Source organism: Prionailurus bengalensis, chromosome D2 (assembly GCF_016509475.1).
Source record: "Prionailurus bengalensis isolate Pbe53 chromosome D2, Fcat_Pben_1.1_paternal_pri, whole genome shotgun sequence".
Classification (NCBI taxonomy): domain Eukaryota; kingdom Metazoa; phylum Chordata; class Mammalia; order Carnivora; family Felidae; genus Prionailurus; species Prionailurus bengalensis.
Window position 1 is genome coordinate 15,972,549 of NC_057351.1, and position 24,145 is coordinate 15,996,693.

Genomic DNA, 24,145 nt, shown 5'->3' on the forward strand with positions numbered 1-24,145 from the left:
GCGATCAGCGTCTCTCACCCAGGGTACATTTGCTACAATCCGTGAACCTGCATTGACACACCGTCATGAACCAGAGTCCATCGTTGGCTTACATTAGGATTCAGTCTCGATGCCATACACGCTGTGGGTCTGGACAGTGTCAAATGACATGTGTCCACCACAGCAGTATGGCAGCCACTGACCTTTTCACTGTCTCCCTTGTTTTGTCTTTTCCAAGATGTCATATACTTAGAATCATACAGTATGTAGCTTTTTCAGGAGAACTCCGTGTCTTTTCACGGCTTGACAGTTTCTTTCTCTTCAGCACTAGATAATATTCCATTGTCTGGACGTACCACAGCTTCTCTATCTGTCCACCTACTGAAGAAATGCATCCTTTTTTAGTATTTGCAAAGTATAAAGGCGCAAGCAGGAAACAGGCAGGGTACATTACCTGTTCACGATTCAAGTGCAAAACTGCCTTACCTGTCTTCACTGGTCGTTTCTCTGGGGAGAGCAGTGAGCGTGGTCCTTGCCGCTGCCTCTTCTCTGTTGAAACCTGATTTGGCAACGCGACTTCAGTTTCCTGTAGAAACTACTCAGGAAAGGTTCTGTCGGTTCCATGAGTGAAATGACACGATGTGGATAAGGGAGCTGGAAGTAATTGGTGCTAACGTGTCTGACGCCCGCACTGAACCTGTGTGGTCGTTCCTTTTGAATCCACAGATTTTTGTCATTCTTCACTTTCTGTGGTTTCTGGTCGCTCGGCAGAACCTCTGTAAGAAGAGCCCACTCTCTGAGAGTAGTTCAGAACCGGAACAACGGATGTCTGAAGAGAGAAATGAGGACGAATTGAGGTCGTCCAGTGGTTTTCTCTTAGTCCCAGAGACTTAGCTTCATGTGAAAGCTTGGAGGGGAGGTTCGTTCCGTCAAGCTTCTAGAAGCCACGTAGAAAGAGGTAGGCAGACGCTCAGAAGGCGTGCACGTGCTTCGGGTAAGCCTTAAAACTGGAGCATTCCCACCACGGGATCCTCACAGAGAGAATCTGTCACTAATGGAGACTGGTCAGCAAGTTCGTCTCTTTACAGCGAATGTTGCTGGAGCTTTTCCACGGGTAATTGTTATTATAGTCACAGGCTTCTCGTTCGGATATTTTTAGCTAGTACCTGTCCCACATCTGAACCTGTCTCAGACTCTTTCTTCTCTGGAGATCAAGATCTTGATTCAACCTTGTGAGACCAGTCCCTCACAAACACATTTTGGATGTGATTCATGTCACGATTCATGTAGATTTCCTGTGAAGTCCCTGAAATGTGCTATATCATTAGGTCTTCAACTTGGAGGCATAAAAATATGGCCTGATGAAGCAAGTGAAACTGTTTCTGAAATGCTTCTGCGTTGCATTGAGGGTCTTTGTTTTCATTATTATTGGATTCCAGAACAAAATTTCTTTTGTGGCCCACATAGAAAAAAATGGGGAATGGCCATTTGGATGCATGATTCACAGGCCAGATAACCAGTGATATTGATAAATGTGCCCAGTATCTGTTTCCTCCTTGACCAGTTGGGTACCTGGCTTTATTCAGTGAAGGGCTGCTTCCGTACCTTGGCTGTTGTAAATAATGCTGCTGTAAACATCGGAGTGCGTGTATCCCTTCGAATTTTTTTTGTATTCTTCAGGTAAATACTGGATCATATGGAGATTTTATTTTTAATTTTTTGAGGCACCTCCACACTGTTTCCCACCGTGGCTTCACCAGTTTGCATTCCCACCGGCAGTGCAGGAGGGTTCCTTTTTCTCCACATCCTCGCCAGCATTTGGTATTTCTTTTTGATATTAGCCATTCTGACAGGTGTGAGACGATATCTCATTGTGGTTTTGATTTGCATTTCCCTGATGATCAGTGATATTGAGCATCTTTTCACGTATCCTTTGGCCATCTCTATGTCTTCTTTGGAGAAATGTCTGTTCATGTCTTGTGCCCAGTTTTTAATTGGATTATTTGGGTTTTCTTTTCTTTTTTTCTTTCTTTCTTTTTTTTTTTTTTTTTTTTTGGTGTTGTGTAAGTTCTTCGCAGGTTTTGGATACTGATCCTTTATCAGGAATATTATTTGCAAACATCTTCCATTTGGTAGGTTGTCTTTTTGTTTTATTGAGTTTCCTTTGCCGTGCAGAAGCTTTTTGTGCCAGTGTGGTCCCTATTCTTTATTTCTCCTTTTGTTTCCCTTGTCTCAGGAGACGTGTGTAGAAAAATGTTGTTATGGCTGATGTCAGAGATATTACTGCCTGTGCTCTCTTCTAGGGTTTTTATGGTTTCGAGTCTCACGTTTAGGCCCTTAATTCATTTTGAGTTTATTTTTGTGCATGGTGTAAGAAGGTCATACGGTTTCCTCCTTCGGCATGTCACTGTCCAGTTTTCCCAACACCCTTTGTCGAAGAGACTTTTTCCCATTACACATTTTTGCCTCCTTTGTCAAAGATTTATTGACCATATAGTTGTACGTTTATTTCTGGGCTTTCTATTCTGTTCCATTGGTGTGTGTATGTGTGTGTGTGTGTGTGTGTGTGTGTGTGTGTGTGTGTACCATACTGTTTTGATCGGTACAGCTTTGCACTATAACTTGAAGTCTGGAATTGCGATGCCCCCATCTTTGTTTTTCTTTTTCAAGACTGCTTTGGCTATTCGGGGTCTTTTGTGAGAATCCCTCTTTTTTGTTTTTTGTTTTATGGAGATCAAAACTCTCCAAGGAATGGGAGAAATCTTCGTATGAGCATAGACTCACAAGAGTTCTTAAGTTTCAGAAGATAAGAAGAGAGTATTAACTTATGCATGTTTCCAAATCCTGGAGTTTTGACCTAGCACCTCCCAAAGGATGCCCCTTGAAGCTTAAAGAAGGGGGGAGTTTAGAATAAATCAAATGAGTATTTTCTCGGTAATCCAGTATGCCCGCATGATGCTACAGACCCAGGCATAGGCCCGGTGTGTGGGGTGCAGGTGGTAAGAGCTGCTTACAGGCAGAAGATGACCCTGGCCACAGTTGGCGTTGCAGAACGTGCCCGTGGGCCATCAGAGGCAGGGGGTCTGGCTGATCCACGAGGGTGCTGCTTTCTCTTTCTCAGAGGTTCCCAGTCTCCCCTGTAATAAACATCCAGTGGTATTTCGAGAGGAATTGCCCAAACCTCAGCTGTCTGACCATCAGGAGGACTCGTCAGCATTTATAACAACAAACAAAGGCACCCCTGATACAGATGGTCATTGTGCCTTCCGGTTGTGGATAAACAAACAGGAAGTCATGACATCAGTGTCCAGGCCGGAGAGCAGGGGCCAGGCGTCCATGCCTAGACGTTAGCCATCTTTCAGACTCCCTGAGCCACTTTCTCCTTTGAATTGGCTGAAAGGGCAGGGTGCGCTCCTGACGTCACACGAGCTTTGGAAATAACAAAGACAAGGGGTGCCTTTTCTTCCGCATCTGTAAGACTCCGGAAACAACCCAGTCACAGCCGCCGTGGTGTGCACCTTCCCCAAACCCCCACCGGACCAGCACCAGCAGCATTCATCTGCTTGCTGACCGGGCTCCTCAAGGACGGAAGCTGTGTCTTCCTGGTCCTATAGTACCTGCTGGTGCCTGGAACATAGGAGATGCTGGGTAAGCATCATGTAGATGATGGCAGTAGTGATAACCTCACATCCAGCAAGGACGTTCTAAAGGATTTTTGGTGATTCGGAATCTCAGACCAAAAAAATAAATAAATAAAATTTATGTTTTTCCAATTATATGATCTTCCAAGCAATTGTAAAGAAATTGAGGTGCTTTTCATTTTGAGAACTCGGAGAATTTAGATGCTCTTACTCCGTTTAAGGTGAGTGTCGGTGACCCTGGGACCTTCCCGCGTGCTGAGAAATGATGACACGTCATAGATACATGGCTAACTAGGCTCCAAGTAAATCCCGGGGGAAAGAAGCCTTCCTAATCCACTGACCGTCTTTGCCAGCCCTATGGTGTCAAATAAACACAAAAGTTTCATTCACACCTGGGGAAGAGGGAATACTAGTTTGTAATAAAAAAGAAATCTCACAAATCCCATTTACCTCCTTTTGCCCCCTGCATCTCCATACAAGTTGGAGGAAGTGAGCCTGCCCGAGGCTTGCCTCTGGTTGTGAAACTTACGCCCCGAGACATTCCCAGATCCTGGAGTCCTCACGGGCTTGGCACGCGGCTTCTGCGTGACTTGTGTCCAGGGCAGCGAGCACACCTACAGAGCAGGTGGACCAGTCCTGCTGGGCCCCCTCACTCCCTCCGCCCCTCCCTCCCTCCCTCCCTCCCTCCCTCCCTCTCAGCTTTGGTTTCCTGGCCACCAGGATTCAGATCTGTGCCTTGGCTTAATTACAGATGGCCACGTATTGTGGAATCTTAGGGCACTCAGGAATAGTCAAAGCATGCATCTTTGACCCAAGACTGTCAGGTCCCCCCATGGTCAGTGCTCCGTGGGTGTCTGGGGAAGGTAGCTTTTTGAGCTCAGAAATGCTGGAGGGACAAGTGGTTGGGGGCGGCGCGGGGGGTACAGGGACATTCGCCTAGTGCCCCGACCAGCCTGCATTCTGCCTCTCTCTTCACGTGGCTCCTGTCAGGGCCAGAAGCTCAGGGGAAGGATTGTTTCTCTATAAAGGCAGAGAAAATCCTCAGCTTGGCATTTGTTAGTAAAACACGACTATCGGAGTGTACTTTCTGTCGAAATGTTCACTTACCTGAATCATTTTCCAGTCCCTGGTGTTTCCTCTTCCAAGAGGGAAGGAGAGGCGGGGGTTGGAGGGAGAGCGCCCCGGGGCACACAGGTTCCAGCCTGCCTGGTGCACCCTTCCCCGCGCTGCCACACTCTTAACCTCATTCCTGAAGAACTCTGGTCCCATGCGAATCAGCGACAAAAGTAATGGCCACCGAGTCAAATAATTCCTCCACACTTGGCTTTGGAAAGCCTGCTTTAGCAAAGGAGCCAATGTGTTTGAGAGACAAAGTGATTGGCAAGTGATGGAAAATCCAGGGGCTTCCTTACCTTTCTGCCTCGGGGGTTGAACCTTAACCCTAAAAGGCCTGAGGTCTGCGAGGGGGCTTCAGCCCAGCCTCTGCCCACCTCTGTCTGCCTGGGTTCCCGAGAACCAGGTCAGGAGAGGAGGGAGCTGTGAGCACTCCGCAACTGGGCTCCCTTCACGGTGGAGGCTGGGCCCGGGTCGTTGGAATATCCCCGCGGCTAAACGTGGCAGTGCTGAAAATAGAGGGGTTTGATTGGCCACCCCGCCCCGGGTGGGGGTGGGCTGAGAGGTCATGTGAAGGCGTCAAGAGGGCAGAAGGACCGTGAGTGCCCTTCAAGGTCAAACCCCACCGTGCTCTCTCTCTGTCCAGATGCCAGCATTTCACAGCTACCCCAAAGGGTGTGGGAACAAAAATTACAGGTGCATTGGGTTAATTATGCCCCTTACTTAACTTAATTGCAGGCCCAGACAACCAGGTGGTCATTATTTTGATTGGTCTCATTAGGCAGATGTGTTCACAAGCAGCTGCATGCAACGTTTGGGGCAGGTTCAGAAACGACATGTCCAAGAAAGTCCGGTTGAAGCCTTTGAAAAATCTGTCCTCAGGGTTGCCGGGGTGGCTCAGTCAGTCAAGTGCCTGACTCTTGATGTCAGCTCAGGTCGTGATCTCAGGGTTTGTGAGTTCGAGCCCTGCATCAGGCTCCCACGCGAATAGCACAGGTCGCCTGCTTGGGATTCTCTCTGTCTCTTTCTCTCTCCCCGTCTCTCCGCCCCTCCCCCACTCAGGCTGTCTCTCTCTCTCTCTCAAAAAAAAAAAATTTGTCCTCAGATGCGTAGTGAGTTCTAACAACTAGTATTATCCATGACATAAACACTTCAAGTCCCGTGATGACAGGTGGAAAAGAAAAAGAAACCTAAAAGGTCCATGTGTACAAAGGAAGGCAAACCGATGCTGGACGGCAAGGGGTTTCTGGTTTTGCCGGGGATCAAGCCACCTCATTAAGTCAGCAGAGCAGCCCCAGTCCCATTTTTGTGCGTAGGCTGAAAGAGACTGTACTGTCCCTTCTCTTCCTTGCCTGTGAACACTGAAGACAAGGTTCGTCTTCCTGCCTTTTTATAACCAGCTGATATTTGGGGCATCTTGAACTTGCGGTGCTCAGCTTACATAACCGTGTTCTTCAGGAAGCTTCTTAAGCCATCAGTCAGGCTAGAGAGAGAGTGTGCCGAACCTTGTTTACAGTAGAAGCTTGCAACACTTGAAAGGGGGAAGTAACCCCTGAAGAAAGCAGGAATCCGTACTGCAGACAGTCAGACTCGGATGGATGTCCTCGGGGAAAGCCCTGCCCTGGAAGAAAACCCTGAGATTCCGATACTGTGCCATCAGAATCGATCCATTCTAAAACCCTCCCACCCCGGGGCGTTGCCGGCCGACCTCTAAGTGAGCCTGTAGGTCACAGCTTTCCTGCAGACCTCCGTTTCTCCAGCTGTGTGTTTTGGGGGCGACGGCACCACACTGTCTCCTTTTGTCCTGGGGGCCGGAGGTCTGTTGGAAGAAGTTCCCTGGCCCCTTGGAGGGGCCGCCCGGGCCCTGCACTGCCATCCGACTGACACTCTGGTTTTGTTCCCGTTTAGATGAGTTCTGGTTCTCCGATGGGTCCTTATCGGATAAGTCCAAGTGCGCAGATCCTGGCCTGATGCCCCTCCCGGACACGGCCACAGGTTTAGATTGGTCCCACCTCGTGGACGCTGCACGGGCATTTGAAGGTAAAAAGACTCAGGGCCTCCAGGGCCTGGGGCGGCAACATAGGGAACGCGTCTGCTTTTCGGATTGGTCTGGGTTAACGTTTTGGATGCTTTGCACATCTTTGTGGATGAAAACGCGCAGGGGAAGGCTTGAGCCGTGACTAAGGGCGTTTCGTCAGGGAGACCGTGCCATTTCGTGACATGAGCACCGGACAAAGGATCCCAAACCCGCAATCCAGATCAGGTGCCAGCCCTGATCTGGGACGAGTCACTTCCCCTCTCTGACCTGTCTTCCTACCTGAAATGTGGAGGTGAATCTGTAGGACCCAGATTCTTCCCTGCGAGCGTCACGAGGGGAGATGGAGAGGAAGGGCCTCCAGAGGCCGCGGCTGCCTGGCTCGGTGGGATGGGCACAGCTTGAGGAGTCTGGCGGCTTGGTGTACATGCAGTGTGACGTGCCCCAGCCCCGCCCGTCTTCCTCCTCCTCCATGTGTCCCTGACACACCCGACATGCCCATCTCTGAGGGCCTTTCCAGCCGCTACGCCCATGGGAATTTTCGAGGTTGAAACTGCTCCCATGACCCGGGATTGTGACCTGTGCCATTTGCTGGCGCTGCCCTTCTACGACGACCGCTGCCCCTGGGGTGACAGGTAGAAGTGACCGGGGAGGCGGGGTCTGTCTGCGAATCCCGGCGGAGGGCCACGCGTGGCCACCCCCATGGAGGGGAGGGGGCCAGGGGAGTCTGCAGCCGCCTGAGCAGCCCATCTCTTCTCTCCCTCTCCCCGTCCACTCACCTGCTTGGTCTCTACCCCCACCGCACGTCCAGGCTTCGGGACACAAAAGCACGTTCCTTTCCCAGAAGTGACTGGTGTTGCTGCCAGGTCAGGGTGCTGCCTGAGGTGGGGGTTGGTTGCTGCTTGCCCTGCCCCTCACTCTGCACAAGCTGGCCCTGCCGAGGGATCTGTTCTAGATGATCAGATGGGTGTCTCTGGTCCTAAGTTCCGGTGGCGACAGGGGGAGGGGGAAGGCTACGTGGAGGCTAATTCAGACACCAGGGGCGTTTAGCTCCAGTAGATAAGCAGAGAGAAACTCTGTTAGGAAGTTTCTGCAAATTGAACAGGCTCTTACTGCTCCCTTAATAGGAGTGAGGGTCTTGGGTTCACTGCCTTGCAAAGTACTCAACTCCGTGTGGAAACCTCAGAGTGCCCGTCTGCTCTGCGATGCAGCTTTCGTTCCCTGACATTACCCGAAGTTGGTTATAGAACCCCAGGCCCTCGGCCCAGTTACTTCCTGTGCTTCCAACGCTGACCTAGATGCGACCTAGCCCCAAGGGGCAGGAGCGCTGTCTTTACCTCCGTCCAGAGCAGCCCAGGCAGCAGGTAGCAGCATTTTCTCTGGCCCGTTCTTTGCACGCTGTGCTGGCTTACTGCCCGCAGGAGAATATGAGAACATCTATTCTGTCCGCTGCGTTGTTCTCGGCTGCGTAAATATTTGCATGGTACTTACCGCGCTGAATTCTGCTTTATTCACTTGTCTGTAGCTTCTTACTAGGTGATGAGTTTCTCAAGGGAAGGCTGCTTGTTTTATGTATCTTATCTTTATTTATCAAGCACATGGCGAGATAACTGAATGAGAAAAGCTAGTACCAGAAGATAGGTACCCAACGCACAGGATACTTGAGCTATTTACCTACTCGTGGCATCGTTTTTGACCTCTGAAGACCCTTTTGCATTTTATGCTCATTTTTCGGATGTAAAATATTTATCAGCCTATCTGCGTATCTACTCGCCACCCCCCGTTTGTGTCTTTGCTTGGTTCCCTTCCACCTCCTCAAGAATAAAAGCACTGCTCAGAAACAGATCTTTGAAGGAGAGGGGCTAAGAGCGGGAAGTGCAGAAACCAAAATGGCACGTGCGGCAGTGACGAAGGTATCCACCCAGGGACTCTGGTCACAGTCACAGCTCAGCTGCTGGGCTGTGGGCCTTTGGACAAGTCCCTTAACTACCACAATACCACACTACGGGCCAACACCGAATGTTCGGCGGTAATCCTCAGAAGTACCTGATTAAATATTTGCATTGGGCTGCATTCAGTCTTCTTGACCAGAAAATGAACACGTAAGGCTTCTGACAGTCTTAAACCCCCGCCTTCGGCAGTTCAGGTCTGTTCATCAGAGAGGGGTTGTGAGCCGAAGTTAGGGTCTAGGTGGGCGTTGGCGCCCACAGACGAAAGAGAAAAAGCATGACGTGGAAACCCCAGAGAGCCAACACCTCGCGTGCATTGGCATCAGAGCCAAACAGGACGAATGTGGGGTTCTGCCTGCCAGGGGAGCGGACTTCGGTCGTCTGACCTTTCCGAAGTTTCCAAACGCTTATAAATCAAAATTAGAGGAATTCTCGGTGCTACTCTGCAGGGCAGCGGACCACAGCACGCCGCCTTGAGACCACAGGCAGCTTAGGAGAAGTCAGCTGGGAATTAGCAGCTCCAGACATTTGCTAATCAGATCGTCTCGTGTCAGTGCCACTCTGACAACGCTGGCGTGGTGGCGAGTGGGTGTCATCCATCACCTGAGCACTTTAAAGAGAAACGTCTTCACCGAGATAACCCACTTGCCCTGCCTGTTACTCGATCTTTCTTGTACCGGTTCCCAGAGCCCTTTCTGAGCTAGACTACACAGGATAAAGATAGTCCAGAAAATCCCCTATGCATCTGTTTAATTGCTACAAACTAATAAAGGCAGTTCAACATGCCTCACTGAGCTCAGAATGCTCTGGAATAATGCGGTGCCCGTCCATGGACGTGAGCAGTCAACACATCTCAAAACGGGCTTTAAAAAAAAAAAATGGAATGTGTCTGCCTACTTAATACCATGACCCTCATAGAATCCACCCCTGTGATTCGTGCAAGCAGAGACGCCTCTCTCCCAGCGATCTACCTGTTTTATCTTCCAAACTTGTGATGTGTTGGACTTTGCTGACGAGCTAAACTTGACACTGGACACAGGAGTGTAAGAACTTAGATCTTTTACTGTGTCATGCAGCAGTAGAGCAGAGGCACCAAAATATCTGTCCCGATCATCGTTGCTGAAATATATTGACACTCTGTTCGTACAGAGAACATAACGTATACCCTGTGACTATGAGTGGGGCGTCTCCAACGATGAGGCGTGTTTCCAGACCACCTTTCTGACCACAAGGCAATGAAAATAGAATTAAATAAGAAAACTGAGAAGTAAAACACACACAAAAAGTTCTAAGCATTCGTTAGACTCTTGATGTAATTCATAATAATTATTCTAGGAAGAATTCAGGAATATGAGGCCATTTTTTTTTCCTTTTTTTAGTGAGCGATGATACAAAGATACTACCTATTAAAATCTTTGGACTGCAGCCAGAGAACAGTCCTTAAACAAAAATGCACTGTTTTCAGAAACATTTGTTTAAATGGGGGGGAAAAACACGTGAAAATTAACCAACTCAACTGTGCTTCAAAAAGATTCTACAGGGGCACCTGGGTGGCTCAGTCGGTTAAGCAGCCGACTTCGGCTCAGGTCATGATCTCGTGGTCAGTGAGTTCAAGCCCCGAGTCGGGCTCTGTGCTGACAGCTCAGAGCCTGGAGCCTGTTTCAGATTCTGTGTCTCCCTCTCTCTCTGCCCCTCCCCCATTCATGCTCTGTCTCTCTCTGTCTCAAAAATAAACGTTAAAAAAAATAAAATAAAAAATAAAAAAATGAAAAACAAAAAGATTCTACAAAAGCTGTGAAAGTAAACAAAGATAGAAATCAAATAGATTTTTTGGTAAACTGGCAAATGAATTTTCAGTGCAATTTATAAGTAAAGTCAGTGATTAATTTTCTTTGAATATTGATAAAGCAACATAAATTTGACCAAAAAATGGAAAGTACAAATGAACTCTGTACTTTCTAGAACTGGGAAGAGAAATTAGTATTCACCAATACATAAGAGAAATAGAAAAATTATTAATGAATGTCAGGGTTATATAGGAAGAAATTTGATAAATAAGATAATTGGGTATTTCTCGCAAGAAAACGGGGGAGGGAGCCTAAGAAACCATAAAAGGCCCAAATATAGAGGGCACTGAAAAGTTATCTAAGAATATCAAATCCCAAATGTCACCTGAAACTAATACGTTGAGAGTTAATTGTTTTCAAAGCTTCAAGGAATAATGATATCCCTGTATAAATTTTCCTTGAAATTCAGAAGCAGCCTAATAATTGCATAATAGGATTCTTTCCTGATAACACGCAAGGAAAGAAAATCAAAAGACAATCTCAGTCATTAATAGTGATGTCAAGCTTAGATGAAACTCAGTAGGAGATTGAAGAGATTATTCATTGTTATTGGCAAGAGTTGAGCTGGTTTAATAAAAGACAAACTTTTAATTATAAAAAGTTATAGTGGCTGAAATAATTACAAGTTATCATACCAATTTCCCCAAAAGAGCTTATCTAATAGAATTAAGACCTATTTCTAATAAAAATTAAGATTTGAGAGCTACCTTTAAAACCTAACAAAGAATATCTCCTTTATTCCAAAGAGTGACATGATACTTAATGGAGGACTGTTTATAAAAAGCAGGTACCTTCAGTCCAGAAACTAAACCAGATCATGCTTTGAGACTGTGTCCTTTCATTAGGGAGCAAAGTACCTGACATTTATATGAGCAATGCAAAAAAAAAGGAATAAATTTTGGAGGTGAAAACATATATTTACATATGCTTCTATATCTAAAAAAATATGAAAGTTAAATTATTCTGATTAAGAGCACACTTATCGTGATGAGCTCTGAGAAATGGAAAGAATTGTTGAACCATTATATTGTATACCTGAAACTAACATAACACTCTATGTTAATTCTACTTGAGCTAAAAAATATATATAAATCAAATTTTAAAAATGAAATTATCCAAGATTATAAAACAAAGTGACCAGGTAACATATTTTAAAATACATTTCATATTTTATAAACCTTGTTTCAAAGCGTCGTTAATTTTTTCAGTGATCTATTTCTGCATAAAAATCACCCCCAAATTTATGGCTGGACATAATGGTTTATTATGTCCAGTGATTTCTAGTTAGTTCAGCCAGTGGTTCTTCTCCCTGTGGTTTCAGCTCATGCAGCCGTCTTCAGCTGGAGCTTGATCAGAACTGGAGCATTAAAGGTGACTTCACTCATGTGTCTGTAGCTGGACCAGACACTCTTGCACCGGAGCAGTAACAAAGGGCACTTTCGATATATCTGTAAGATCAAATTCTACATTCTTTGGAAATTAAGCCATCATTAGAGTTATAATCCAAGAAAGCAAAGGACACTTCAATAACCGAAAAGTCCTACTGTATGTAAGAATAAGAATGGATAGGAAGCTTACGGTAAGGATGATGAATCAATTAGTTTCCTCGGTTAATTTGTGGATTTAGTACAATTTCAATTCAGGTATTTAAAGGTTATCTTAAAGAGCTTAATTGCGCCCAGTTGGAAATAGATGAAAAATATTCCACACACACAAAAAGTCTGCTGTAAATCAATAATAATTAGCATAGTAGTGATTTTTTAAAAAAAAAATAGAAATAAGGCCTTTTGGAGACAGAGGAAGAGCTCAGACCAAAACTCTGAATATAATTTAGAGTTAAATGGGAAAGCAATTTATATATACTACTTGGGTTCAGGATTTAGAAGAGCCAATTCTAGAAACAGTAAAGATTACCACTTTAGAAACAAGCAAATGCTTTAATTACTGATAATGAGAGAATATACAAAATATAATATGGCCAGGTAAAAGAATTGAAACATTAAGATTTTTATGAACTTGAAAGAGAACATTCAGATAAACAGGGGAATATGGGGGAGGGGGGATTTGTAGTAAACGTGATGGGTAAAACCAGACTATCCCAAGTGCATGGAGGGGCCTAGCCAGCAAAAAACACCAAATCCCTGATAACCAAACGGTCAAGGCATATGGACGCACAGTCCACAAAAGTGGAATTACAAAATGAATAATCAGTATTTGAAAAATGTTCAACCACACATGTAAATTTAAACTGATGATGAGCTACCAGCTCATACCTTTGGAAGATGAAAACTGAGGCCACCGATCCAGGAAGCGAGGAAGAATACTCAAAGCCGCCATCATGACAAAGATTATAAAATGATCCGCCTTCGTGTGCAGACAATAGGACAGAATGTAGCTTGAGCCAAAAAGTGGACCCACCGTTTGACCAGAAATCTAATTGCTGAGAACTCGCCTACTAGAAATAGATCACCAAACTCTACCCCTAAGACCAACTGTCAGAGAATTTGGCATCTCCTTCATAGGCCTGTGAGGTCAGGTGCAGTGAGCCCGTGCCCCCCCATTCAGCCCTCCTGCCACAGTCAAGTTCCAAAAACGGGCGCAGTCACAGTGCAAGTTTGTTGGAGTGTGTGTGTTGCCCTTGTGTTTGTCGGGGATGGGGATGTGACATATGTTTTGCACATCAGAATTCGCGAGTGAAATTTCTGCTCTAGGTGATACGGTAAGATGGTCACTTAACTGCCCTTGCGGGCATCATTCCTTCATTAGCTGGAATAATGTGAGGCGTGGGTGCGAGAAATAATAGAGACTAGATCTCACCCCCCCCCCTCACGTGTGGGCAAGCGAGCAAACCCAGAAGAGCTGGCGGTGGGTCCAGCAGGGACGCAGCAGAAGGGGAGTCTCTTCAAGAGTGCTAGAATTTAAAATAGATCTCATTTACCCAAATAGCAGGAGTCGTCAGTTTGCGTCTTCTTGAGCATTTGTTGAATGGATAACGTTTTAAATGAAAACAGGCTTTAAAAGGTGAAATTACCAACGAATGACAGGAGACTCTGGATTTCAGAGTCACACGCCATCAACAGGCCAGACTTTACTCCCCTCTGGATGCCAGCCTTTTGCTGTTCCTTTCCATGGGCCCATCTTCCTTTCCATGGGCCCATGGTTGTGTGCGTGTGAGTGTCTGTAGGCGGGACACAGCTCATTTATCAGGCCCCACTATCAGAATGAAATATTCCACGTGAATGTATTTCCCAAAAAAATACAAGTTTATGTTTTTAATATATTATGTTCCATATGCCCTTGGTCTTTAAAGAGAATAAGAACAAATTTTTATAATGAGAACTGTTTCAGTTCTGATGCTGCGGCTTAAAACTTGATAAAATAGCTTAAGTTACCGATAGTTGAACACTATGAGAAAGAGGGGGGGAGGGCACGGGCATTAACAAAATGTGGCATACCGCATAACTCCCGAGGTAATATAAGTGGTTTAAAAAAATGGAAAAGAAACAGGACTACTACTTGGATGAAAAACGTAAAGTTAATGTAATATTAGTAAATAGACTTAAGTGATTCAGAAAGTAAGGAACTGTTTCAGGCCAATAATAATAGTTGTATCTGAAATGGAGAAGAATTCCCACACTTTGCTTTGTTCATTACTCAAAGGTAGGCTCCAGACCGCGATCTTTCAGCATTCGTGAACAGGCTGCCAAAGCCCTAGACCAGAGTATTTATTAAAAGTGCAGTGTAACCGGGCGCCTGGGTGGCGCAGTCGGTTAAGCGTCCGACTTCAGCCAGGTCACGATCTCGCGGTCCGTGAGTTCGAGCCCCGCGTCAGGCTCTGGGCTGATGGCTCGGAGCCTGGAGCCTGTTTCCGATTCTGTGTCTCCCTCTCTCTCTGCCCCTCCCCCATTCATGCTCTGTCTCTCTCTGTCCCAAAAATAAATAAACGTTGAAAAAAAAAAAAATTAAAAAAAAAATTTAAAAAAAAAAAAAAAAAGTGCAGTGTAACCTTTTTTTTTTTTTTTCCTTTCCTGGTTGCTGGTTAAGTCAGCTTCTACGAGGACAGTGCCTTTCATTTCCTGCATATAGCTACAGAGCCCCAGCTTTTCTGTAATTCGTAGCTACCGCAGAGACGTGTGAGAAGAGCATTGTTTGTGGAAACAGGTTTAGTCGAACTGAGCCTCATACGTGCATGCCCTGTGTGCTCTGTGTCTCGTGCATATACCCTTCTTCTAGTTCATGCCCTCAGCAGACATGACTAATCGATCAGCGGATCAGATCACTCCCTCCCTCCCTGGTGTTGGCTTGGCCTTGCCGTTCCCTCGGTGCTGCTGCAGGCAGCCTGTCTGGGTCCCGGGAGTTATTCACGGGCAACTGTTTTGCCATCTCAGCTCTAGATGGATGTGGGATATCTTGCTGACTGTTTGTTCATCCTCTTTTTTCGTGCCAAGTGCACTAACAAGAAACTACACTTTAATAAGGTTTTTCAAAGATGATTTAAAGGGATGGACTGTTCCATGTGGAAGCCGTGCCCAGTGTCCCCCACCCCCCCTTAGCCAGATGTTCTTGCACAGCGAACAGGAAGGAAAAGGAGAAACAGGCTGTGTATGTAGGTTGAGCTGACTGTATCTGCTGTGCTAACCATTTACATGAAGTTCATGCTCCCGCGCCTGTCTTCTTACGGTCTGGTCTGTGCCATTTGGTTCAATGTCAGTAATTACTTGGTTACTGAATATTCATCGTCACAGAAAGAAGCTGTGGGAGAATAAAGCTTCCACTGGAAACTGTCACTATGGTTAAGTATTTTACAGAGTTAGTTCAGTGTCTGGACTTAATCAAGCAGCATTCTGTTTGGATTTCAACCTACCAGCTTTTCAGATGCACAGTGAAATCCTCTTTGTGAAACTACATTGCTGGCAAAACTCCCTTTTTGGCTTCTTGCCTCCTGACCAGTAGGACCTTATTTCTCCCCAAGGAATGTTTGAATGACTGCCAGCAGCAAGTCCTGTCTCTGTCAAATATGTGGATATTTTATCAATTAAGGTAAAAATAGAGGAAGCAAGCTAAGACATTTTCATCCAGGTACTTCGGAGTGACCATCACAGTCAAATATGTTAAGAAAGATGGAAACTGACCGAATTATCACTGGATTGTATAAAATGTGGATGAGTCCGTGGAACTCTTCTAAAAATTTTTTTTCAACGTTTTTATTTATTTTGGGGACACAGAGAGACAGAGCATGAACGGGGGAGGGGCAGAGAGAGAGGGAGACACAGAATCGGAAACAGGCTCCAGGCTCTGAGCCATCAGCCCAGAGCCTGACGCAGGGCTCGAACTCACGGACCGCAAGATCGTGACCTGGCCGAAGTCGGACGCTTAGCCGACTGTGCCACCCAGGCGCCCCAAGGAACTCTTCTAAAGAGTAATAGAAATAAATCCTTTATCTGTTTTGACATCCCTTTTTTGTCAGTAATTGTACTGTAGAATCAAAATATATCTGCCCTTGATTTTTTTTTTTTTAAGTGTGAGGTATTCCCTTATTTGGTATCGTCACAGAACAGAGGGTTATCTTGGACATCGTGGCAGCCCGGACCCTCCCCACCCCGCCCCCGGAGCTGCTCACCCCCGGCCAGGACGCCCCATCATTCCTGCCCCCACCTCTGCTGCCTGCACCCTGCCACGTGCAGAAGTAGGCAATACCCAGATTGTGCTGTTAGTCTTAATTAAATTACACATTATTTCAACATGTGCATAAACCCTACCAGTCAGTACCAAACTGGGAACATGACGGTCTCCCAGGAACTCCTAGTTACAGAAGAATCGTCTTGTCGATCTGAAGCGTGGAGGACAATCTGAAATCTTTACAGAAACGTTTGTCGAAGGACACCTGCGTACCTACCGCAGGCGTTGGGAAATCCGACGTGGGAAAGCGGGACGCGTGGCCAGAGAACTCTGTGTCCTCAGCACCACTTCCAGGAGGCCCGGGCCCCTGGTGGGTGCTTCCAGCACAGTGCCCGTGGCGATCCAGCTCGCTTTCCTTCCTGCCCTGGCAGCCTCCACCATCCTTTCTAATTAACAGGAAGTGCAGGACCCTCCATAAACCAGACAGGCAGGTAGCCTCATTAGGAGACTCGTCCGGCAGCCGGAGGGAGACAGGGTGGGATAAATTAAGAACAGAGCACCCCTGACACGGACCCGAATGCAATTTCTCAGCCATTAATCAAAGCATATGAAAAAGACACCACAGCACTAATACACCTGCTGTATCCCTCGGATTCCAACTGTAGATGCATATGTGGGCTCGGGCACCGAGAAAAGAGACACCGGGGAATGCAGGAAGTGAATAATTAGATAGATTCCTGCTTCTCACCTCCACCTTGTTCAAATGTGGGACTGTTTTCTGCGTGGCATTCAGCATTTCTGGACCGATGCTCTTGGGTCAGCGTTCAGCCCCCAGAGCTGGGCTAGTTCTGGTGCCCCTTCCAAAGAATAGGACGTCCCCTTTCCCGCCTAGCTCTGGAAACATCGCATGTGAGGTTAGGGGTGCCAAGAATAGAAATGGCCCCGTGCCGAGAAAAGGCAGAGTGGTCACGCTGACCTTTGTTTCGGCTGCTGGAAACCCTGTGCCCCTCGTGTCTTCCCCTGATGGTTTCTAGAAAGATTAGGCAGCTAATCTCCCTGACCGCCACTATTTTATGTTTGCAGAGTGGGTCATTTAAGCAAACCCCAAATGGTCACAGCTTCTTACTGTTAGATTCGCACGTGTGAGGCACCCCGCTTCTCGTCATTGTACACGACAGCGTGCGTCCAGCCAGGACCGTCGCACGCGAAATGTTGAACCACGTTGTTTGGCATCGCATATTGTTGGCAGTCAAGGGCACAACTCCCCGTTCGGCACAAGTGCGCACGCATACACGCACGCACAGGCTGTATTTGAGTCATATGTGGGCTTCTAGTCAGGCGCCTAGAGATACCACTGTTCATAGGAAATTCTAAATCTTATTTCAGGTCTTGACTCAGACGAAGAACTTGGGCTGCTCTGTCACCACACGTCCTATCTAGGTGATTGTCCCGGGCTCGCCGCGGGCTCTTGATGTTTTGTAACCGTCTCTTTATTTTTCACGTGTCTGCACGTCTGCATGGTTATCTGAGCTCGGAGGGTTGGCACGCCCAGGGGACGTGGGTCCTGGCTGCTGCTGTGTCTCATGCTCCCCTGGTCAGGGCGACAGCTTGAGGAGAGGTCCGTCTCCTGGGTTCTGTTAATCAGCCAGGTCATCACGCGACGAGGACGCCGTTATTCCATGCGCACAGCCGGCAGCTTTGGCATTTCTTGGAATGTGGAAGGAGGAAAGCAAATTGGCTCTAGCAAATCGAGGATCTGCTAATTGTCCCCATGGCTGTGATGTGCGCATGCCATACAGCCCCCAAGGACAGCCAATCCTGATGCTTTCTGATTGTCAGCAGCTTGCCTGAGTTTGTTTTTCTTTGTTTTTTTGTTTTTTTTTTTGAAACAGGGCAGTAACTGATTGGGGGGTGGGGGGGGGTGGGGTAGGTAGGTTAGTGACTAAATTCATGTCCACAAAGAAACATCGCCTTGCAGCTATACTAAACTTCTGTGTGTGTGTGTGTGTGTGTGTGTGTGTGTGTACGTGTGTCTCCTTCTCAGACCAGAGAGTGGCATCCTTCTGCACCCTGACAGATATGCAACACGGGCAGGACCTGGAAGGCGCACAGGAACCGGCTTTATGTGTAGACCCAGGCAGCAGCAAAGATTTCATGGATGCAACTGGGTATGTGAGCCCCTGTGGACCCTCCCCCTCTGCTCCCCGGGCCCACGAGTATCAGGGGTTCAGCAAAACCCCAGGAGACCATTTCTGCTCTGTGTTCCCCTGGTCCTTCAGGATCCAGATACGGGACTGAGTAGGGCTGACTGGGCTCCCTCCGCTGCTGGCTGGCTGGCTCTTGGTTGCATTAACTGCTCTGCCCTGTGGGCGGCTCCTACCTTGCTGACCAGTCTCCCTCTGCCGGGCTGTACTTGGGGACCTGCCAAGGGCACGTTTCCCCCCCAGAACCCTGGTCCTTGACCTGGCCTTGTGCCTTCTTCCACTGACATGACTGAAACATCTCTTTCCCTATATTCTTGACAAGTTTATCACCCACAGAATATATATATTCTTTACCTAATTCGAACTTTCATACGAACTTGTGTTACCGTTAACTCGCCCATTCATCTTGGTTCATGATATTTTCTTGACAGAGAAAAACCAATTGGAGAAATCGAATCTGTATTTGGTTCCCAGGACTTCACTCTGGTCTACCTAGTCTCAGTTGGCTAAGCTGATTTAGATAATTTATCTTTTGACTTTATTTTTTTTTTAACTAACATTTATGCCCACAGAGATTCTGAATCCCTTTTTAAAATCAACAGAGACGCAGAAGGAATTTTCCACCAAAGCAGCGATATATGTTCACTTTCCAAATGTGACATAATTTTATGTATTTCCTCGTTGGGCTCTAAGCACATGAAATAATTTTTTGAGTGAAAACTTTACCAACAAGAACACTGAATGCAACATCTTAACTTCAGTGCCCTTGAGTCTTTCTGGTTCTATCCTTCTTCCCTAGGGAGCGGTCTCCGTCAACACTGACCGGTAAAGTCAATCAGCTGGAATTGATCCTTCGACAACTGCAGACTGACCTTCGGAAGGTAAAGGGATCCATCGGAATCCATAATCAAAACTCTTGTCTTGCATAATCAACCCCTTCTAGCCAGTAGAAATAAAAATGGAGACGCTCGGGAAAGATAACTGCCCCAGTCAAAGTAGAAAACAGTAGAAAACAGAGACTCCTGAGGTCTAATTCTGTTTTCTGGCCTCCAGCTCATGTATATCACTGTAAGAGGAGGCAAGAATTGCAATAAAGGGGACCAAATGAGGGGGAGCCCTCTGGATGCCCAGTCTTCAGAGCCTAGTATTTTGTAGTTCAGTGAGTTATCATTTGTACCAACGATTTATGGGCTGGCCTAAAAGGAGGCAGTTGCTCCTGGAAAGCCTGTTCTCCCCCAAGCTGTTGTATTCCCCCCCCCCGCCCGAGTCAGCTACACGAACCTCACAACTTCTGCCCTACACGTCAACGTGTGCACGGTCAGGCCTCAAAAGAAGTTAACTAATTCATTCCCGTCAAACGTCTGCTGAACTCTTGTGTCGTCAGCACTGGCCTAGGTAACCATCGGGCTGTCCACGGAAATGGAAGAGGGTGCGGTAGCAGAGGGGTGAAGGTGGGGCTGGGAGGGGTGTCACGGGAAGGGTTTCGTTACCATTTTGTTTGTTGAAGAAGGGAGAGATTACAGCTGGTGTCAGTGTTGATGGAGGGATCCAGTCGGGAAGGAAGTCACAGCATGCAGAAACGCGGGAGGGTCATGCCCTGATCTTGCGCACAAAGCTGAGGCTGCTCTTGATTCGGGGTCGGGACGGTTCATACAGAGCGACCAGAGTAGAGTGCGTGCGAGTGTGCACTCACACCCGTGCGAACATACATTCACACACACGTAAGAGCTGCCCTCTAATGGTTTCTCTTTTTCCAGTCACGAGCTGAGAGTGAGTAGTGGTGGGAGGGAGCAGGAGAGGTGTAAGGGCAGAGGGTAAGGCCTAGAATAGTCAGTAAATTCACATGTGATAGGATTGCCAAGTAAGGCTGAAGGTACATTTGAATTCGCAGCCTTAATTAAAGCTTATGCAGTATTTGTTGGCCGAGTTGGGTGCTTCTTTCCAGCTTGGATGACCAGCTGTCCAGTTTGCCTGGGGTGGAGAGGTTTCGGGGCACAGAACTTTCAGAGTTAGAACCAGAAATGTCCCAAGCAAGCCGGGACGTCACCCTACCTCCGGCTGCAGGTGTAGGACAGTTGGAGAGTGGAACGTCACCAGTTTTGAGAGTTTAGACAGGAAGTCAGGACAAGGAGAGAGACAGAGTATGGGATTAATCTGAGGGACCTAGAGTGTAAGCTGGGTAAGGAGACATACTATCACTGCAGGGGACAGTGAGAATAAGGTAAGAGAGATTATAATAATCTAGAGAGATTATTCCAGACGGACAAGAGGTGGTGGTCAGGACGTGGGAGGACGAAACATCTAGGAAGCTGTGTGGTTTATGGGTAACAGCAAGGTACAGGGTGTGGCCATGGGAGCAGGGGTTGAGGAAGGGTGGGTTTCCAGATCACAGAGAGGAAGTAAGGGAGAGACTTGGATTTAGAATCATCAACATACGTGACAAGTGGCAGGGGAGAGAAGAAACGCCAACCACATTCTAGAATCTTCTATCAGTGATGAGAGGAACTGGAGATAGAGGCCCAACGGCAACGTCAGCGCTGGGCTTGCAGGTTGGCGGAAGTGGGGGGAGGAGGGGGCAGCGTTCATGCAGCGCAGCTCCGGAAGCGGGGTTCGTCGGGCGCATGCGTGACGCCGCCCGTGTGCCCTCTTCGCAGGAGAAGCAGGACAAGGCGGTCCTGCAAGCGGAAGTGCAGCACCTGCGCCGAGACAACCTGAGGCTGCAGGAGGAGTCCCAGACGGCCACCGCGCAGCTGCGGAAATTCACAGAGTGGTTCTTCAACACCATCGACAAGAAGTCTTAACCCGGCCCTAGCCCGCCGGGGGTGGGGGTTGGGGGGGCGCCCCCGGGAAACGCCTCGAAGCCCCGGGAACTCGCCAACGTGTGGTCTTCCAGCGTGCTTGCAGCCGACCGTAGATGTGTTTTGGGTTTTTTTGGTTTTCTTTTTTGTTTTTGCTGTTCCACCCCGCCCGGCACCATCCACCCCGCCGGGCGGGGAGGCGACTCGTCCCTGGAAGCCGAAGCCGCCTCGCGTGACAGCGGAGAGGAGGGCGAGGCCGCGTGAAGATGAATGTAACCCCCCCGGTGTCGAGATGAATGTAGCCGCTGGCGTCGGTCCCGGACCTCTTTGCCGTCGGGCTCCACGGCGCGGGTGCTGTGGCGCGGGCCGTACCTCAACAGAGAGGAGAAGGGGGGCTCGACCTGCTCTGGATCAGGTGACCTGGTAGAGATGTCCAAAGCAGATCGACCGCAGTTTGGGCTTTAGTATTGTAAAATAAACCCGGAGACAAATAATCAGACGTATACTTTAATGTTAAAGGTGCTCTATTTTTTTGGATGTACAGTAGTTTTATTTCTCAGCCACATTATCATAGCAATAAGAAAGAGGCATAGTAAATAGTAGGGAGAAGCCGCGTGGGGGGAATTTAAAAAGCACTGACGTCTTTAACACTAGTTTGTATGCAGTCGATTTAGAGACTTATTTATTTGCAGGAGCAAACGGTGCCTGAATATTAACAGTGTTCTGATTTAAGAAAAACCACACACACACACAAAACACAAAAAGCTACACATGCCTTGTGTATGGCTCAGTGAGCGGTCCCTTCAACTCTTAGTTCACTGTGTTTAGTTACTGCTCTGCTGAAGAAGAGTACGCCTGCTTACGTTCTAGAACCTCCCGTCCGCGGGGAGCCCGCAGAATCACGTGTGTACAATGCCAAATTTGTTTCTCTTTGTACAGAAGCTTTGATGAAGTGTCTTGTATTTAACGCCCTTATTTAAGCTTATTTAACCTTAAATTGTTAATTTTATAAACTTGGGTTTGACCTGCACTATGATGAGGGAGGCGTAGGCAGCCGCAGGCTCTGGAAAGAGGGGCTTGCCCGGAACGGACTGAAGAGCAGGGCGGGAAATTCTAACAACTGGAGGCTGCTAGTAACAAGGTGTTTGTATTGCTTTACCATTTTTAACTGTTCTATTTGAGATGAACATACATTTTGCTTTTTTAATAAATGTTCGAAAGAGCCCACCTAAGCAATGGCGTCAGGTGAATGCGGGTTTTTATCATCTGTGTGTCCAGAATTGGAGCGTGTGCGAATTTGTGCTGGCGTCATTTGCCATCTTCATCTGTGTCGAATCTGGCTTCATCTTCTTCTTGAATCCCACGCTCATTTAAAGAGTAACTAGTCTTAACAGCCGCGGCTGCGTTCCACACACTCTTCTCCGCACTTTTTCTCAGCGGGATTCCCATTTTCCAGCGCGGTTAAACTGAGGCTCAAGTTGGATGACTTACCCCAGCCAGGAGTTTGGTGTTGAACCATAGGCCACGGTAGAGTCTGGATTTTGTTCTGAGTCAAAAAGGAGGCTGTCGAAGCAGAGAGGGGGCACAATAAGACCTGTATTCTATTTAAGTTTATTTATCGTGAGGGGCAGAGAGAGGGAGGAAGGATCCCAAGTAGGCCCCATGCTGTCAGTGCAGAGCCCGGCGTGGGACTTGATCCCAGAACCGTGAGACCATGACCGGAGCCAAAATAGAGTCGGACGGTCAACCAGCTGAGCCACCCAGGCAACCCTGTGTTTTAAAAGACTATTCACACTTCCAAAGGAGAATGGATCACCTAGGACAGGCGTCCGCAGACTTTCATGTAGGGCATGTCATAAATATTTTAGGGTTTGGGAGTCCTGTCTCTCTCGTATATTTTTAAATTCTGATTACCCTTGAAAGTTGGACAATCCATGCCACGAAGCTTTCAGGCCGCCCACCGCCGTAGCTGGCCAGCCAGTTCCAAGAGAAAGAGTAGAAAAGAGAGACAAGTCCAGGTGAGAGGTGGGGCAGTGTAGGCTACAGGGCGGCAGGAAAGGCAGAGACAAGTAGGGGGCCACATGTGAAAGAACCCACAGAACTGCTGATGGGTTGGGGACAAGAGGGAGAGGTTTAATTTAGGGATAAGCCCTCAACTTCAGAAGACAGGAGGAACTCCACGTTCATCAGAGAGTTTTCCAAAAATATGCCCGGCCTTTATGATAAAAGCTTAACAGCAGGTGGTCGTTGGCAAGGTCATGAGAGCATCGTGACCAGTGGGGGACGTGGGCAAGAAGCAGACAGAAAAGTTGACCTTGCTTAGAGAAAATAAAGGAATCTGACCGAAACCTAGCTGAATGGAGAGCAACCCCACCTTCCTAAAGTGTCCCTGTGGAATCATCCCTCAAGTCTGCCTCCCAAGGGCCATGCCAAAGAACATGGCCAAAATGATGTGGGCCTGTTAAACGTTTTCAAAGGGGTGTTCCCAGTCAACAGGCAAGCCATAGAAAAATCTCGTGGTTTTGTGCAACTTGACATCGTACTGAACACCGTTGGTTACAAAGTGTACCCGTTACCAATTAAACACGTTGACTTTCTGTAACGTTCACCAAGTACAAGCTAATTAGATATTGGAATGTATCCACTAAAATTATTTTTACTTTGGAATAATTAATATCCAGCAGGTTTTTTTTTCTTTTTCTAACCATATGGAGTGATCTATTATGTATTAAGGCCAGTCTACTACGTGACAGAGTTAATCTGTATATTAGAAGCTTTTATCCTGCTATTCTCTGTATCAAGGTACAGGTTTATCATTAAAAATACAAGTTAAGGGCGCCTGGGAAGCTCAGTCAGTTAAGTGTCCGACTTTGGCTCAGGTCATGATCTCACAGATGGTGAGTTCGAGCCCCGCATCGGGCTCTGTGCTGACAGCTTGGAACCTGGGGCCTGCTTCGGAT

At 47.3% G+C, this 24,145-nt stretch overlaps 1 protein-coding gene across 5 annotated transcripts in view; it reads left to right on the plus strand.

Moving 5' to 3' along the window:
- Nucleotides 1-22,417, plus strand: part of SIPA1L2 (signal induced proliferation associated 1 like 2) — a 224,439-nt gene extending 202,022 nt beyond the window's left edge. For 2 of the 5 annotated variants that reach the window (XM_043596300.1, XM_043596301.1), the window contains exons 19-23: nt 6,642-6,773; nt 17,570-17,623; nt 18,228-18,351; nt 19,187-19,268; nt 21,042-22,417. In XM_043596300.1, coding sequence (XP_043452235.1) covers nt 6,642-6,773; nt 17,570-17,623; nt 18,228-18,351; nt 19,187-19,268; nt 21,042-21,188 — 539 coding nt within the window. In that variant the 3' untranslated portion in view covers nt 21,189-22,417. The remainder of the gene's footprint in view (nt 1-6,641; nt 6,774-17,569; nt 17,624-18,227; nt 18,352-19,186; nt 19,269-21,041) is intronic. The other 3 variants (XM_043596303.1, XM_043596302.1, XM_043596304.1) reach the window with 3 other exon arrangements.
- Nucleotides 22,418-24,145: the final 1,728 nt, after the last annotated feature.